Here is a 13,768-nt window from a genome sequence, read left to right on the forward strand (position 1 = left end):
TATTCCCAATCTCCAATTTCCAGGAAATATATAATAATGAAATTAAAATTTTATTCTAAATATTAGTAATTGTTTCATAGTTATATAATGCACCTTGAAGTTAATGTGTCAACTTTCATTAAACATGTGACCAAGTTAATTAGAATACTTTTTTTCTTGAATATTTTGCACATTATCTTATTTTTACTTGTAAATTTTCTAGGTATAAAATGACTAGGTCAAGTAAAAGTTGCAATGTAAATTTATATTTCCATATCACTTGGTTTTTTTTAATAATTTCTTTATCTATGTGGGAAAATAATGACAAATACACAATTATAGCAATAAAGTACTTTATTGAACTCATTTGCTCTAATAAATTATATCATACAAAACACACAATAAACCGGTAACATATTATCAGAAAGGCAGAGTCAGTTCTAGTTAGTAAAATGTTACTCAGATACAATCTTAAAGAAGAACGAACAATTTTATTTATTATATATGTACAAATACTGAATTTCTTGTTTCGTTTTGACTATGTATTCTTCTTTATGGGGTATCTAAGTAATATTTACAAGGGGTTCAGTCGTATTATATTTAGTAGTATTTATGACCATGTGCGAGGGTTGGGCCCCAAACTCCTTCAGCGTGGACGGTGCCGGCAGGTCCAGTAATTGTAGCAGGGACGGCGATTGGTCCAGCTACGGAAACACCATGAGCTCCTGTAAGCGTTAAAAACGAATAATTAAAGATTTGGTTACGCTTTAAGGCGGGATGACACTATCAAAGTTACTTGAACCAAGTACGCTTTAATGCTGCTACATAACTGTATTTATAACAATAATGCGCGCGTCTCATTTTTACCCTGTTTGATTGGAAGCTACTGCTGCTCGACAACAAGCTAAATATTTTTCACATTAAAACAACACTGAATGTGTAAAATGTAAACGTGTATGTGGATTTTTTTCTTCTTTTTTTTAATTTAAACCAGGTATCTTTGAGAAAAATGGACGCCTCTTTAAATATCAAAGTAAGTAGGCTAGCTTCCAACTTACTGGAATGAACCGATCAAATCGACTTTGATAAAACAGTTGCAAGAGTTTTATCAAAGTCAACATGTTGATACCATAAAAACAGTGTCAATCTGAGACGCGCGCAAAATCTATATGTATATATATATTTATATCGCAGCATCGGGTTGACTTGGTCCAAGTACATTTTGACTGTTCAAACAGGCTTTAACTACGTACCAATGGCAGTGCCGGCTCCAAGTCCAATACCTCCTCCAATACCACCTCCTAAACCACCTCCTAAACCAAGAGCAAGGGCGGGTCCAGCAATGAGTGGAGCAGCAATAGCAGGACCTAGAAAAATAAATTAATTTAAAACTGTAATTAAAAAAACGTTCATGTCATTTTATCTTTTTCAACGTACCAGCAATAGCAACACCTTCGGTTCTAGCTCCGACAATGGCAGCGGGTCCAACAGAGGGTCCGACAATAGAAGCAGGTCCAGCGGATGGTCCAACAATAGAAGCGGGTCCGGCGGATGGTCCGACAATAGAGGCTGGTCCGGCCCTGGGTCCAACAATGGAAGCTGGTCCAGCAACGGGTCCTGCGATTGCCACGGGTCCAGTTCTAGGTCCGACGAGAGCAGCTGGGCCTGTAGCGGGTCCGACCAGGGACACGGGGCCTGTAGCAGGTCCTACAAGGGAAGCTGGGCCGGTGTGGGGTCCTACAAGGGAGGCTGGACCAGCAGCTGGGCCAACCAAGGATGTGGGTCCTGCCACAGGACCTGCAAGCCCTATATGACCGACGGCGGGTGCGATTAAAGAAACACCAGCAGTAGCGGGACCAATAAGACCAGCACCGTGACCATAGTAACCACCTGGTGCGGCGGAGGTGATTGACAGAACGGACAAAGCTACAAGCTAAAAAAAATGAATTATTTTTTTTAATAAAACCTAAATAGAAAAATATATTTACCAAACGATTCATTGTTTGTGAGATCTGATGAATCCCCTCGAAGTCTAGACCTGACTGTGTCCCTAACATTGTCTACACCCCATATATATGTGTGGCTAGTTTAATATCTGACCTTCAATATGCGTATGTGATTTCGAAAAAAATATGTATCATTGGCTTTGTGCCGGTGATAATGCACCCGCTTTCATATCTGGTGTCGCTAAGGAAACAAACAACAAACAAGCAACAAAAAATGGGTTGGTAGGTGTAAAAGGTTAGAAAAATATCGGGTTGAGTGAAAAATGCACGTGAATTGATTTATGTGAATAACTGAATAACTGTTCATATAGATATAATTAATGACATACATATGTATGAATTTTTATTTTAGAACAATAGATGTAACAATAAATTAAAATTATAACAAAGAGTAAGAAATACAGGGTAGTACCGTTAGGGTCTCGAAAACTATAGGTATAGGCACGGGGGTGTCACTTGTATGGGAAAACAGGCAACAGTCAAATTTAGACGTGCCAGGACCAACGACAAAGAAAGCAACATCTGCCAGGCATTGGCTTTCTTTGTCACTCACATTGCTTAAATCATGATACCGCGGCCATTTTGCCAACAAAGAAGCTGGCCGGGCTGTCCTGGCAAGTGATTTAAAACAATTTTGCTTTTTACAATATTAAATTACCATTTGGATGTATTTAATGCGATTATTCAGTTAACTGGTAAGTCAGAAATTACACACAAATACTTTATTCGTAAATACAACTAAGATGTAAACGTATTTTTGTATTTTTAGATTTCAACTTTTGCAAAAACCCGCCGATAGAACTTGCCTGGCAGCGTACCTGTTTAACTAAACGTATTATTTCCTGATATTAGAGAACAACGGCATACGGTCGAGTCAGCCGCTGCTGGCACGTATACGTAGACATAAAGAATCTTTTACGTATATAAAAAATAAAAAATATAAGAAATGCGCATGCGTACGTAAACGTTTACGTGTTTGTAAGCCGACTCGACCGTATGCCGTTGTTCTCTAAATATCAAAACACGTAAGTACCTCTATAATTTATGACGAAAAATGATTTTGATTATGTTTTATATTATTTAAATACTTTCTAACCTCAAATACTTAGAGAAGCCCGATTGAAGTAACCTCTTGAGTTTATATTAGAATATGTTTTTTTGTTTCTGTTACACTTATTTTTTATTTGCTTCGTATTGTTCCATTTTATTTAATTGCTTATTCATGTATTCGGCTCCGAGGACATTAATATATTGATTTTCTTAATCTTCTTTCTGATAATTTTTCGGACGCGGTTTTTGAAAAGAGCCAAAATTGATTAAACTATCTTCTAACCTTTTAAAAATGGCTGGGTTTGGTTTCTCGCGCTCTGGATACCGCTCAAAATATAAATCAGCTGCCATTTGCCATTTATTTATGTGGTTAGACTCAATATAACACTCTAACATATTAGATTTCTCAAAATTTTCAAATTTACTCATTTTTTTATTATTTAAAATACACACACTTCAATCTGTTGAAATGAAATGTGCCGCATCCATCAAAGGTATGTTCCGATCACCATGACAAATGACAACGGTTTACTTTGTTACTCGGCGCGGCATGCTATCTACTAAGTGGATATTTTAAGAAAAAATTGAAATGTTGAATAGAGTGTTATATATTTTCCAGAAGCCCATGCCAAGCCGAATAAGAAAATTTAAAAATATACAGGGGGTTCTATTTAAAAAAACATAAGTATAGTTAATATCTCAAACATATTTTTTTCGAAAAAAGTCTGACTACGCCACTGCTTTCTACACAGAAAAGTGCCTTTATAATGTATAATTCATTTTTCCGTGGTAGGCTGAAATAAACAAACTATCTTCAAAAAGTACAAAATTTGAGAATCCCCCTGTAGCTTCGAAACCGATCAAGATAGCCACGATCCGTTTGCGCCATTGTAATTTTTTCAAAAAAAGAACCCGAGACTGCAGTATCAAAATTTCAATATTACTCACGGTTTCCTAGATACCCTATAGAAACAACCAAAATGGTCCAACCTGTACACAGTGGGTTTGAAATATCAGTAGTTTGTAAAAATCGTTTTTTTCAATAATAGGTAGCTTTCGATAGGAATAACAATAACGTATCAGAAATATATTTAGAAACGTATCCAGAAAGAGATACCAACAAGATAGAATATTATTTGAAAAACTGGACGAATATTTTGTAAAGTTTTGCGCTTTTTAAAAAGCAAAAAAGATACATAAAAATTTTTATAAATATCAAAGTTTACAGTCAAAAAAATTATAAAATATTAAAGACATGTCATTATAAGAAACTTGTCGTTTGCAATATTTTATTAAAGGTCTTGTATACCGGATGCGTCTCTAAAAGTGGCTCACCCCTATAACTTTTATTTCTTCATATAAAAAAACAATATATAACTCTTATTTCTTCATATAAAAAAACGAGATTTGGTATGTTAGTATAGATATGACATAAATTAGGATAGATTGACGTATTCAATTGTTTTCGGTCACTTCCCGTTTCACCGGAAATGACTACAACTTTTGATTTTTAATTGACACCCTCGGTATGGTATTTTTTTACTTTATTTGATAGAAAATGACACTCTGAATAGATTGGCATATCATATGTCAACTTTTGACATTCTCGTTTAAAAAAATTGTATTTTAAATTTCAGTTTAGAGTGTGTCTGAATCCATGGCTGTGTTAAAAACACTAATAATATTTAATCAAGGAGCCTTGGTAAAATACATTTGATTGTCTAATATTTTTCATCTCTTGTGGCATGCTAAAATATGCCAAACTCGTATTTTTAATCATATCTCAACTTTTTCAAATGGAACGAGGGTGGCTCATTAGCATATTTGAAAAAAAGCATTTTTTTACGAATAATTTGATACCACACACTTGGTGTTTCGAGTCAAAGTGTAGTCACATTTATGGCCATGGCACTCTAATTAAAATCTAAAATGCTATTTTTTTAATTGAAAATGTCAAAAGTTGACATATGCTATGTCATTCTATTCAGAATATCATTTTCTATCGATTGAAGTAAAAAAATACCAAAGGTGTCATTTAAAAATCAAAAGTTGTAGTCAATTACCGTGAAACAGGAAGTGACCGAAAATAATTGAATACGTCATTCAATCCTAATTTATGTCATATACTAATATACCAAATCTCGTTTTTTATCTGAAAAAATAAAAAAGTTATAGGGGGTGAGCCACTTTTGAGACGCACCCGGTTTAAAGATGGCTAGAAATACTCAAAAGGTTTTCTAACTATAGACGCCATAAACTTAGAGGTAACCCACAGAATGGTCTTAAATAGAGATGAGAGATGGAAACGACCAGGCACAGTGACTTCCTTCCTTATTTAGCTCTCATTCGCTTCAAAAAAATGAGCTGTCAAAATATTATAATAAGCATTTTGAACGGCTAGGAAACTATAGATTTGAGTACGTTTTTTTAGATGTATAGTCAGTAGAACTACTAACTAGACTGTTACATATTGTTACAAATTGGTTATTAATTACTGTGTCCCTCTTATAGTTTTATATTTTTTTCTTATATAAGCTTTATTATAGTTTACGGGCGTAAAACTTTATACGTATACGAATAAATTTTACATTGAGTCAGTCTGAGCTTGTTTGTTGGGAAAGGTCATATTAAAATTCTTATTAACATTACAAAAAAAAACAAGAAAAGATTACATAAGTTCTGATAATAGTATACTAATTAAGGTATATAAATTATAATAAAGTTATCCATAATTAATAGTATAAAAAATATTTATACCTATGTGGCGGATTCATCTTTCCAAAAAAATCCTTTATGGGTATTTCGCCACTGCACTGCAAGAAAATACTGGTTGTCAGAAGTTTACAGTTATACAAATTTGCCTAACAAAGAAAAAATGCTTAACGTTTCGGAAAGTTTATTTCTTTCCGTAAAAAGCAAAAAAAATACAAAGAATAAAGAAAAAAAACTATTTAAAATATTTAAATTCAACTATTCGAGAACACTTTCCTTTTTTAAAACAGATACGTCTACCAGAAACCGTTTTTCATTTTTGCTTCCGACGACGGAAAGAGCTACAACTTTTGATTTTTAAATGGCACCCTCGGTATTTTTTTACTTTATTCGATAGAAAATAACACTCTGAATAGAATGACATATCATATGTCAACTTTTGACATTTTCGCATATGGTTTATTTGAAATTATGACTTGCGGTTCGTAACGTAAATTTGACGCGAAATACCAAGTGTGTGTTATCAAATTATTCGTAAAATAATATTTCTTTTATTTATTAAAGTTATTATACCCTGTGAAACAGGAACTGACCAAAAACAATTGAATACGTCAATCAATCTTAATTTATGTCATATACTAAGATACCAAATCTCGTTTTTTTATCTGAAAAAATAAAAAAGTTATAGGGGTGAGCCACTTTTGAGACGCACCCGCTATATGGTAAAAATAAGTGCAACCAAAACGGGGAATAAGGTAGTTTATTAATATCTAAAACAACCAAATTTCTTGTAGTCCTTTATTGAACACATTTGCAAGTAAAATAATTTATATAATATACAAAATATACAAAAATAAAAAAGGCAATAGGTACATAAAAACGGCACATGAGAATCAGGTCGACCCCCGAAGTGTAAAAACTTCCCCAGATAAACTTAAAGAAGAAGAATTCTCTGTCAATATGAACTACAACGATTCTTCTACCGAAACCATCTGGAGATTATTTACTAGGGAGCATTGTCTTCAGAGTATTGGCGGCACTTTACCAATGGCCATGATGACCATGACCATGAGCTAGGGTTGGGCCCCAAACACCTTCGGCGTGAACGGTACCTTCAGGTCCGTGGATGGTGGCTGGTAAAATATTTATACTTATTTAAGACTCACCCTGTATAACGTGTAGATAGATATGTTAACTTTAGGAGTCGTTAGATATACTCAATACCTAACTAAGTCGAGGGCTAGGTATATAATAATAATTTGTAGCCAAAAAACTGAAATATAAGTTGTAAATATCAGGGCAACCAAAACGGAATAAGGTAGTGTGTTAATATCTAAAGCAACCAAATTTCTTGTAGTCCTTTATTGAACACATTTGCAAGTAAAATAATTTATATAATATACAAAATATACAAAAATAAAAAGGCAGTAGGTACATAAAAACGGCACATGAGAATCAGGTCGACCCCCGAACTGTAAAAACTTCTCCAGATAAACTTTAAGAAGAAGAATTATCTGTTAATATGAACTACAACGATTCTTCTACCGAAACCATCTGGAGATTATTTACTAGGGAGCATTTTCTTCAGAGTATTGGCGGCACTTTACCAATGGCCATGATGACCATGACCATGAGCTAGGGTTGGGCCCCAAACACCTTCGGCGTGAACGGTACCGGCAGGTCCGTGGATGGTGGCTGGTACGGCGATGGGTCCGGCAATGGTCACTCCATGAGCCAATCCGTGTCCGGCTATTCCTGCTCCAAAAAATACAAAGAATAAAGAAAAAACTATTTAAAATGGTTAAAAAAAAAAAAAAAAAAAACACTTTACTTTTTTAAAACAGATACGTCTACAAGAAACCGTTTTTCATTTTTGCTTCCGACGACGAAAAGAGCTTTTGATTTTTAAATAGCACCCTCGGTATTTTTTTACTTTATTCGATAGAAAATAAAACTCAGAATCGAATGACATATCATATGTCAACTTTTGACATTTTCGCATATGGCTTATTTGAAATTATGACTTGCGGTTCGTAACGTAAATTTGACTCGAAATACTAAGTGTGTGGTATCAAATTATTCGTAAAACATGCTTTTTCCAAATATGCTACCCTCATTCCATTTGAAAAAAAATGAGATATGATTAAAAATACGATTGAGTATTTTTTAACCAGCCAGGACAAGACACTAAAAATATTTGACGATCAAATCTATTTTCCAAGACTTGATTAAGAATTAGCGAGAATGTCAAAAGTTGACATGTGATATGTCATTCTATTCAGAATGTCATTTTATATCGAATAAAGTAAAAAAATATCAAGGGTGCCATTTAGAAATCAAAAGTGTATTATTTAAAAGAAAAATATTTTCAGATAAAAAAAAATTATTTCTTTTATTTATTAAAGTTATTATTTCCGGTGAAACAGGAAGTGACCAAAAACAATTGAATACGTCAATCAATCTTAATTTATGTCATATACTAAGATACCAAATCTCGTTTTTTTATCTGAAAAAATAAAAAAGTTATAGGGGTGAGCCACTTTTGAGTCGCACCCGGTATATGGTAAATATAAGTGCAACCAAAACGGAAGAAGGTAATTTATTAATATCTAAAACAACCAAATTTCTTGTAGTCCTTTATTGAACACATTTGCAAGTAAAATAATTTATATAATATACAAAATATACAAAAATAAAAAAGGCAGTAGGTACATAAAAACGGCACATGAGAATCAGGTCGAACCCCAAACTGTAAAAACTTCTCCAGATAAACTTTAAGAAGAAGAATTATCTGTCAATATGAACTACAACGATTCTTCTACCGAAACCATCTGGAGATTATTTACTAGGGAGCATTGTCTTCAGAGTATTGGCGGCACTTTACCAGTGGCCATGATGACCATGACCATGAGCTAGGGTTGGGCCCCAAACACCTTCGGCGTGAACGGTACCGGCAGGTCCGTGGATGGTGGCTGGTACGGCGATGGGTCCGGCAATGGTCACTCCATGAGCCAATCCGTGTCCGGCTATTCCTGCTCCCAACCCGAGTCCCCAGGCTGGTGCGGCAACGGGTCCTAGAACATTATATATTGTTTATTACAATTGTTATAAAATAAAAACACAACAAACATCACAAAAGTATTAATTTTTGCGACGTGATTGACAATAGAAAAAAGTCATTTTAACGCCTATGCATAAAAGTACGAAGATATATATATTATTAAACTGACATAAAGTGTCAAATTCAATGATAACTTTTAACAATAGTTTCTCGATATACAGGGTGGTCTGAACTGTATTCCGGAAACTTCGACAGCATATTCTGCAGATAAAAATAAGTAAAAAAGTTCGTATAAATATATGTCCTAAAATGGCTTTGTTTCAGAGATACAGGGTGTAGAAGTTTCATTTTTATTTCAATTTTTTCTAAGCAATTACTGTAGTAACGTCCATATTTGGATGAAAATTGGTGTCTGCGAGTTTTTTGACATGAGAAATATGATTTTGATGTCAATAAAACTCCTATTTGTAGGGGGTGCCACGTACATGTATTTTAATTGTTTTGAAGAGTAATAACTTTTTATCCGTATCTGTACAAAACTTCTGAGTGAAAAAAATTACATTTCCGTTATTTTTTACGTAAAAAATGTCTCTTTATAAAAATCGTTACGAGTAATCGTTCTCAAGATATTTAGAATGGGATTAGTTAATACATGTTATTATTGACAAAAAATAAACATTTTGAGAAGATAGTTATTTGACTGAAAAAATAAATTTGGGGATTTTTTAGTTTTTTTCTTCGATAAAATGATGATAAGTTCTGTTGAACTTTTGGCACAAAAACATTTTAAAATAATGATTTCAGTCTAATAACTATGTATTTAGTCCACGTATTTAATTTTTCAATGATGGCAGGTATTGATATTTTCGATTCTAAATATCTCGAAAAACATTACTCGTAGCGATTTTTACCAAGAGATCTTTTTTACGTAAAAACATCGTAAATGTACATTTTTTAACCTAATAATGTGATACAGTTACGGACGAAATATTATATTACTCTTTAAACCAGTTAAAAATATGTAGGTGGCGCCCTCTAATCGAAATAAGCATAGCACTTCTATACCATGTATCTCTGAAACTAAGCATTTTAGGACATATGTATATTTATACGAACTTTTTTTTCTTATTTTTATCTGCAGAATATGCTGCCGAGGTTTCCGGAATACATTTCGGACTACCCTGTATACAGGGTCGCTGATATGTATGGAAACGGTCGATTATTCGGTAAAAAGGTAACATAAAAATTATAGGGTTTTTAAATTTCTATTGGCGAGTAATAAATTTAAGTATACCTACAGAGTCGGTAGTAAAGTCGTGGCACATCAAAGTTTCCTTTTTTAAATGGAACCCCCAGTATATATATAGAAATACAAAAAAAAGTAAAAATAGAAATACACACAATATACCCCAAACCAACCATTTTCGAGTTATTGACTGTTGAAAATATCACTTAAACCATTCGATTTAATTAATTTCGATGTGTTCGGTTTCATTTAACGATGCGGAAACTGTGATATATACCCAATAATATAAAGGAGATTTCATTTAAAAAAATGAATTTTGAGGTACCACGACTTTATAACCGACCCTGTATAATTAAAATTATTACCAGATGTTAGGCATTTAAAAACCCTGTAACTTTTGTATTTAACTTTTTGCGGGACCTCGTATACTTTGCCCAATAATCGACCGTTTCCATACATATCAGCGACCCTGTATAATTAAACCGTTGATTGAAGTTTCAATCAACGATTAAACTGACATAAAGTGTCAAATTCAACGAGCGTAACCATAGTTTCTCGATATACAATTACTTACAGGGTGTGACTTTTACATTTATTTATATTATTTGGAACGTTTGAAATTGTTTAAAAAAATTACGTAGCGTTTGAAAAAAAATAGCATGTTCCATTCGGAGTAAAAATTACTTTTTGAGCCTCGCCTGTATGTCAAACGTACAGCCTCCCACCGAAAAGTATCATTTTTACTCCTAATAAAATAATATATTATTATTGAAGGAGATGCCTATTATTGGGCCCATTATACGCCTTATTGAAACTTCTTTACACGCGCTGAGATTTAGACATTTCTTCAAGACGGTATTACGCGACTGTAAGAAAATTCTCGAATAGTTTTAATCTTATTAAAACTATTCTTAAATAGTTTTATTTCGATAATTTAAATAGTTTTTTTCTTTGTTCTTTCTGTTTTTTTTTGCTTCCGTTTTTTTTGTGCGTTAGGTAAATTTGTTTTATTTGTAAAATACCGCTGACAAGATTTTCTTACAGTCGCGTAATACCCAGAAAACCTTTTTTTACAAAATACTAGTGCTAACAACTACTGATATTGCTTAGAATACCCAATAGAAGAATTACTTACCAACTACGGCGGCGTGTCCAGCGGCAGGTCCGACAATAGCGGCGTGTCCGGCGGTGGGTCCAACAATAGCAGCGTGTCCGGCAGTGGGCCCAACAATGGCGGCGTGTCCAGCTGAGGGGCCTACGACAGCAGCGTGTCCGGCAGAGGGTCCAACAACGGCAGTAGGTCCTGCAGCTGGTCCTACGACTGAGGCATGTCCTGCGACTGGTCCTACGACGGAAGCGTGACCGAGGGCGGGTCCTACGAGGGAAGCGTGGCCAAGAGCGGGTCCTACAAGTGCGGCTCCGTGACCGAGTGGTCCAGCGATGGCTACTCCGTGTCCGGCCCAGCCGTGGTCCCAGTGACCTGGGGCGGCGGTGGCTACCGAAAGGATGGCGAAAGCGGCGATCTAAGAAACAAGAGAATCATTATGATATAATATTCATGGTAATTTTACAGTGCTTGTATTTTAATTGTTATAGATACAGTTTATGATAAATTAATATTCTAATTCAGAGTAGATATAATCTATGATTTTGTTGACACGTCGTTGATTATACCGGGTGCGTTTCAAAACTGGCTCACCCCCTATAACCTTTTTATTTTTCCAGATAAAAAATCAAGATTTGGTATGTTAGTATATGACATAAATTAGAATTGATTGACTTACTCAATTGTCTTCAACTTTTGACATTTTTGAATATGGTTTATCTGAAATTGCAACATGCGGTTCATAACGACAATCTACACCAGGTGTGTGGTATCAAATTATTCGTAAAAAAATGCTTTTTTCAAATATGCTGATGAGTCACCCTCGTTCCATTGGAAAAAAATTGAGATATGATTAAAAATACGATTTGAGCATCTTTTAACCGGCCAGGACAAGACACTAAAAACATTACACGATCGAATATATTTTTCCAAGGCTCCTTGATTAAAAATTAGTGTTTTTAACGCAGCCTTGGCAGTTTAGATTGTAATTTAAAATTAAATTTTGTTTTAAGCGAAAATGTCAAAAGTTGACATATGATATGTCATTTTATTCAGAGTATCATTTTCTATCGAATAAAGAAACAAAATACCGAGGGTGCCATTTTGATATCAAAAGTTATAGTCATTTCCTTATGGAAAAGAATTGAATACGTCAATCAATCTTAATTTATGTCATATACTAACATAGCAAATCTCATTTTTTTTAAGCAGAAAAAATAAAAAAGTTATAGGGGTGAGCCACTTTTGAGACGCACCCGGTGTAATATATTATGAAACCTAAGGAGTTTAGTAGAGATTGCAACAAACGGTTGAATCCTAAGCAATCAAAGCACGCTTGTCGAGACAGTTGCCTAACTTAAAGGATATGAGTATGGCAAAATTGTTATTAGTGTTTTATTTTGCTCTGTAATCAATAGGTATCTAAAAATATTATATTAAACTAAAAAAAATAAAAAAAATTCAACAATTTTTTTTTCACAAAAAAGCTCATAGGCGTGTTTCTGGGATCGAAATATCCTATCAGTTAAAATATCTGCACTTATTTGAGATATTCTGTATATTTGAATTAGTTTAACAAAACACTAATACATTTTCTAAAGAATTGAAACAATCTTGGAATTTTTTATGCAGGCTGTTTGTTCCCTTTTAAAAATAGTTTAGAAAAAATATTCTTAGGCACAAATAAAAATTTGAGCGCAAGTTAATTTAAAAGAAAGTAATTATTTTATTACTAAGGAAATAAAATAAAAGAGAAGAATACTGTTATTTAAATTTTGACATAATGTTTTTATTTTTAATTTAACAAATGTGAATCAGAATAAATTAGTTTTATATACAGGGTGAGTCTTAAGTAAGTGCAAATATTTTTAGGGGTGTTTTTTTGGTGTTTTAAGCCTATGAGGTTTTTTCTCGAAAAAAAATTGAAAATTTGGAATTGTTTTTAGTTTTTAGTCAAAAAACATAATTTCTTGATAATATGGCAAGAAAGGCAATAGATTAAATTTGCAAGAAAGAAAACCTATCCAGTGGTTCTTCAGATTTAAACAAAAAAATGATCTTTTTTAATTTTTTAAATTAAAATAATTGGCTTATTTTGGTCTTATTTAAAAAACAGTAATGAAAAAATATGTTTCTTTTATCGAGATCTACCAGCCCTGAAAATATTTGCACTTATTTAGACTCACCCTGTATAATAAAAGAATAAATAAATATATCTATAGAAAATTTTATTATTTAAAATATTATTTAAAATGTAGAATATTAGTAAGCTTCGCGAAAAAAAGTCAAAATTAGTTTCTTATGTCTATTTAAAAAAATATATAATAATGAATTAAATTCATTCTAAATATGTATGAATATGTAAATATTTTTCTACCCTGCAGAACTAATAATTTCCGTAAATTTTCCGTTTTTTTTAACAAGAACATAAATTATTAGCAGTGATCCTTACCAAACGGTTCATGTTTATAGTGCGCGAAGCGTGGCGACCCGGTCTATGAAGCTCGACTTAACTGTAGCTCAAACTTGAACCATACCCCCGTATATATAGTTCGATCTTCGACCTTCGATGGTCTCGGTGGTACGCGGAATATGGCTCCTGAAAATAT

At 33.4% G+C, this 13,768-nt stretch overlaps 2 protein-coding genes across 2 annotated transcripts; both read right to left on the bottom strand.

The window, feature by feature from the left end:
- Positions 1–315: 315 nt before the first annotated feature.
- On the bottom strand, positions 316–2,128 carry LOC115878325 (tetra-peptide repeat homeobox protein 1-like). Its single transcript, XM_030894796.1, has 4 exons — positions 1,968–2,128; positions 1,417–1,912; positions 1,233–1,346; positions 316–704 (listed from the first exon to the last, which is right to left on the bottom strand). Exons 1-4 carry the CDS (start codon positions 2,034–2,036, stop codon positions 580–582), a joined length of 804 nt encoding a protein of 267 aa, XP_030750656.1. The 5' UTR covers positions 2,037–2,128; the 3' UTR covers positions 316–579.
- Positions 2,129–7,093: 4,965 nt separating this feature from the next.
- LOC115878333 (skin secretory protein xP2-like) lies at positions 7,094–13,768 on the bottom strand. The gene is made up of 4 exons (XM_030894806.1): positions 13,612–13,768; positions 11,190–11,577; positions 8,780–8,821; positions 7,094–7,502 (listed from the first exon to the last, which is right to left on the bottom strand). The coding sequence occupies exons 1-4, from the start codon at positions 13,621–13,623 to the stop codon at positions 7,351–7,353; spliced, it is 594 nt and encodes a 197-aa protein (XP_030750666.1). The 5' UTR covers positions 13,624–13,768; the 3' UTR covers positions 7,094–7,350.

This window comes from Sitophilus oryzae, unplaced genomic scaffold (genome assembly GCF_002938485.1).
Source record: "Sitophilus oryzae breed Bouriz unplaced genomic scaffold, Soryzae_2.0 scaffold_1062_pilon_pilon, whole genome shotgun sequence".
Classification (NCBI taxonomy): Eukaryota; Metazoa; Arthropoda; class Insecta; order Coleoptera; family Curculionidae; genus Sitophilus; species Sitophilus oryzae.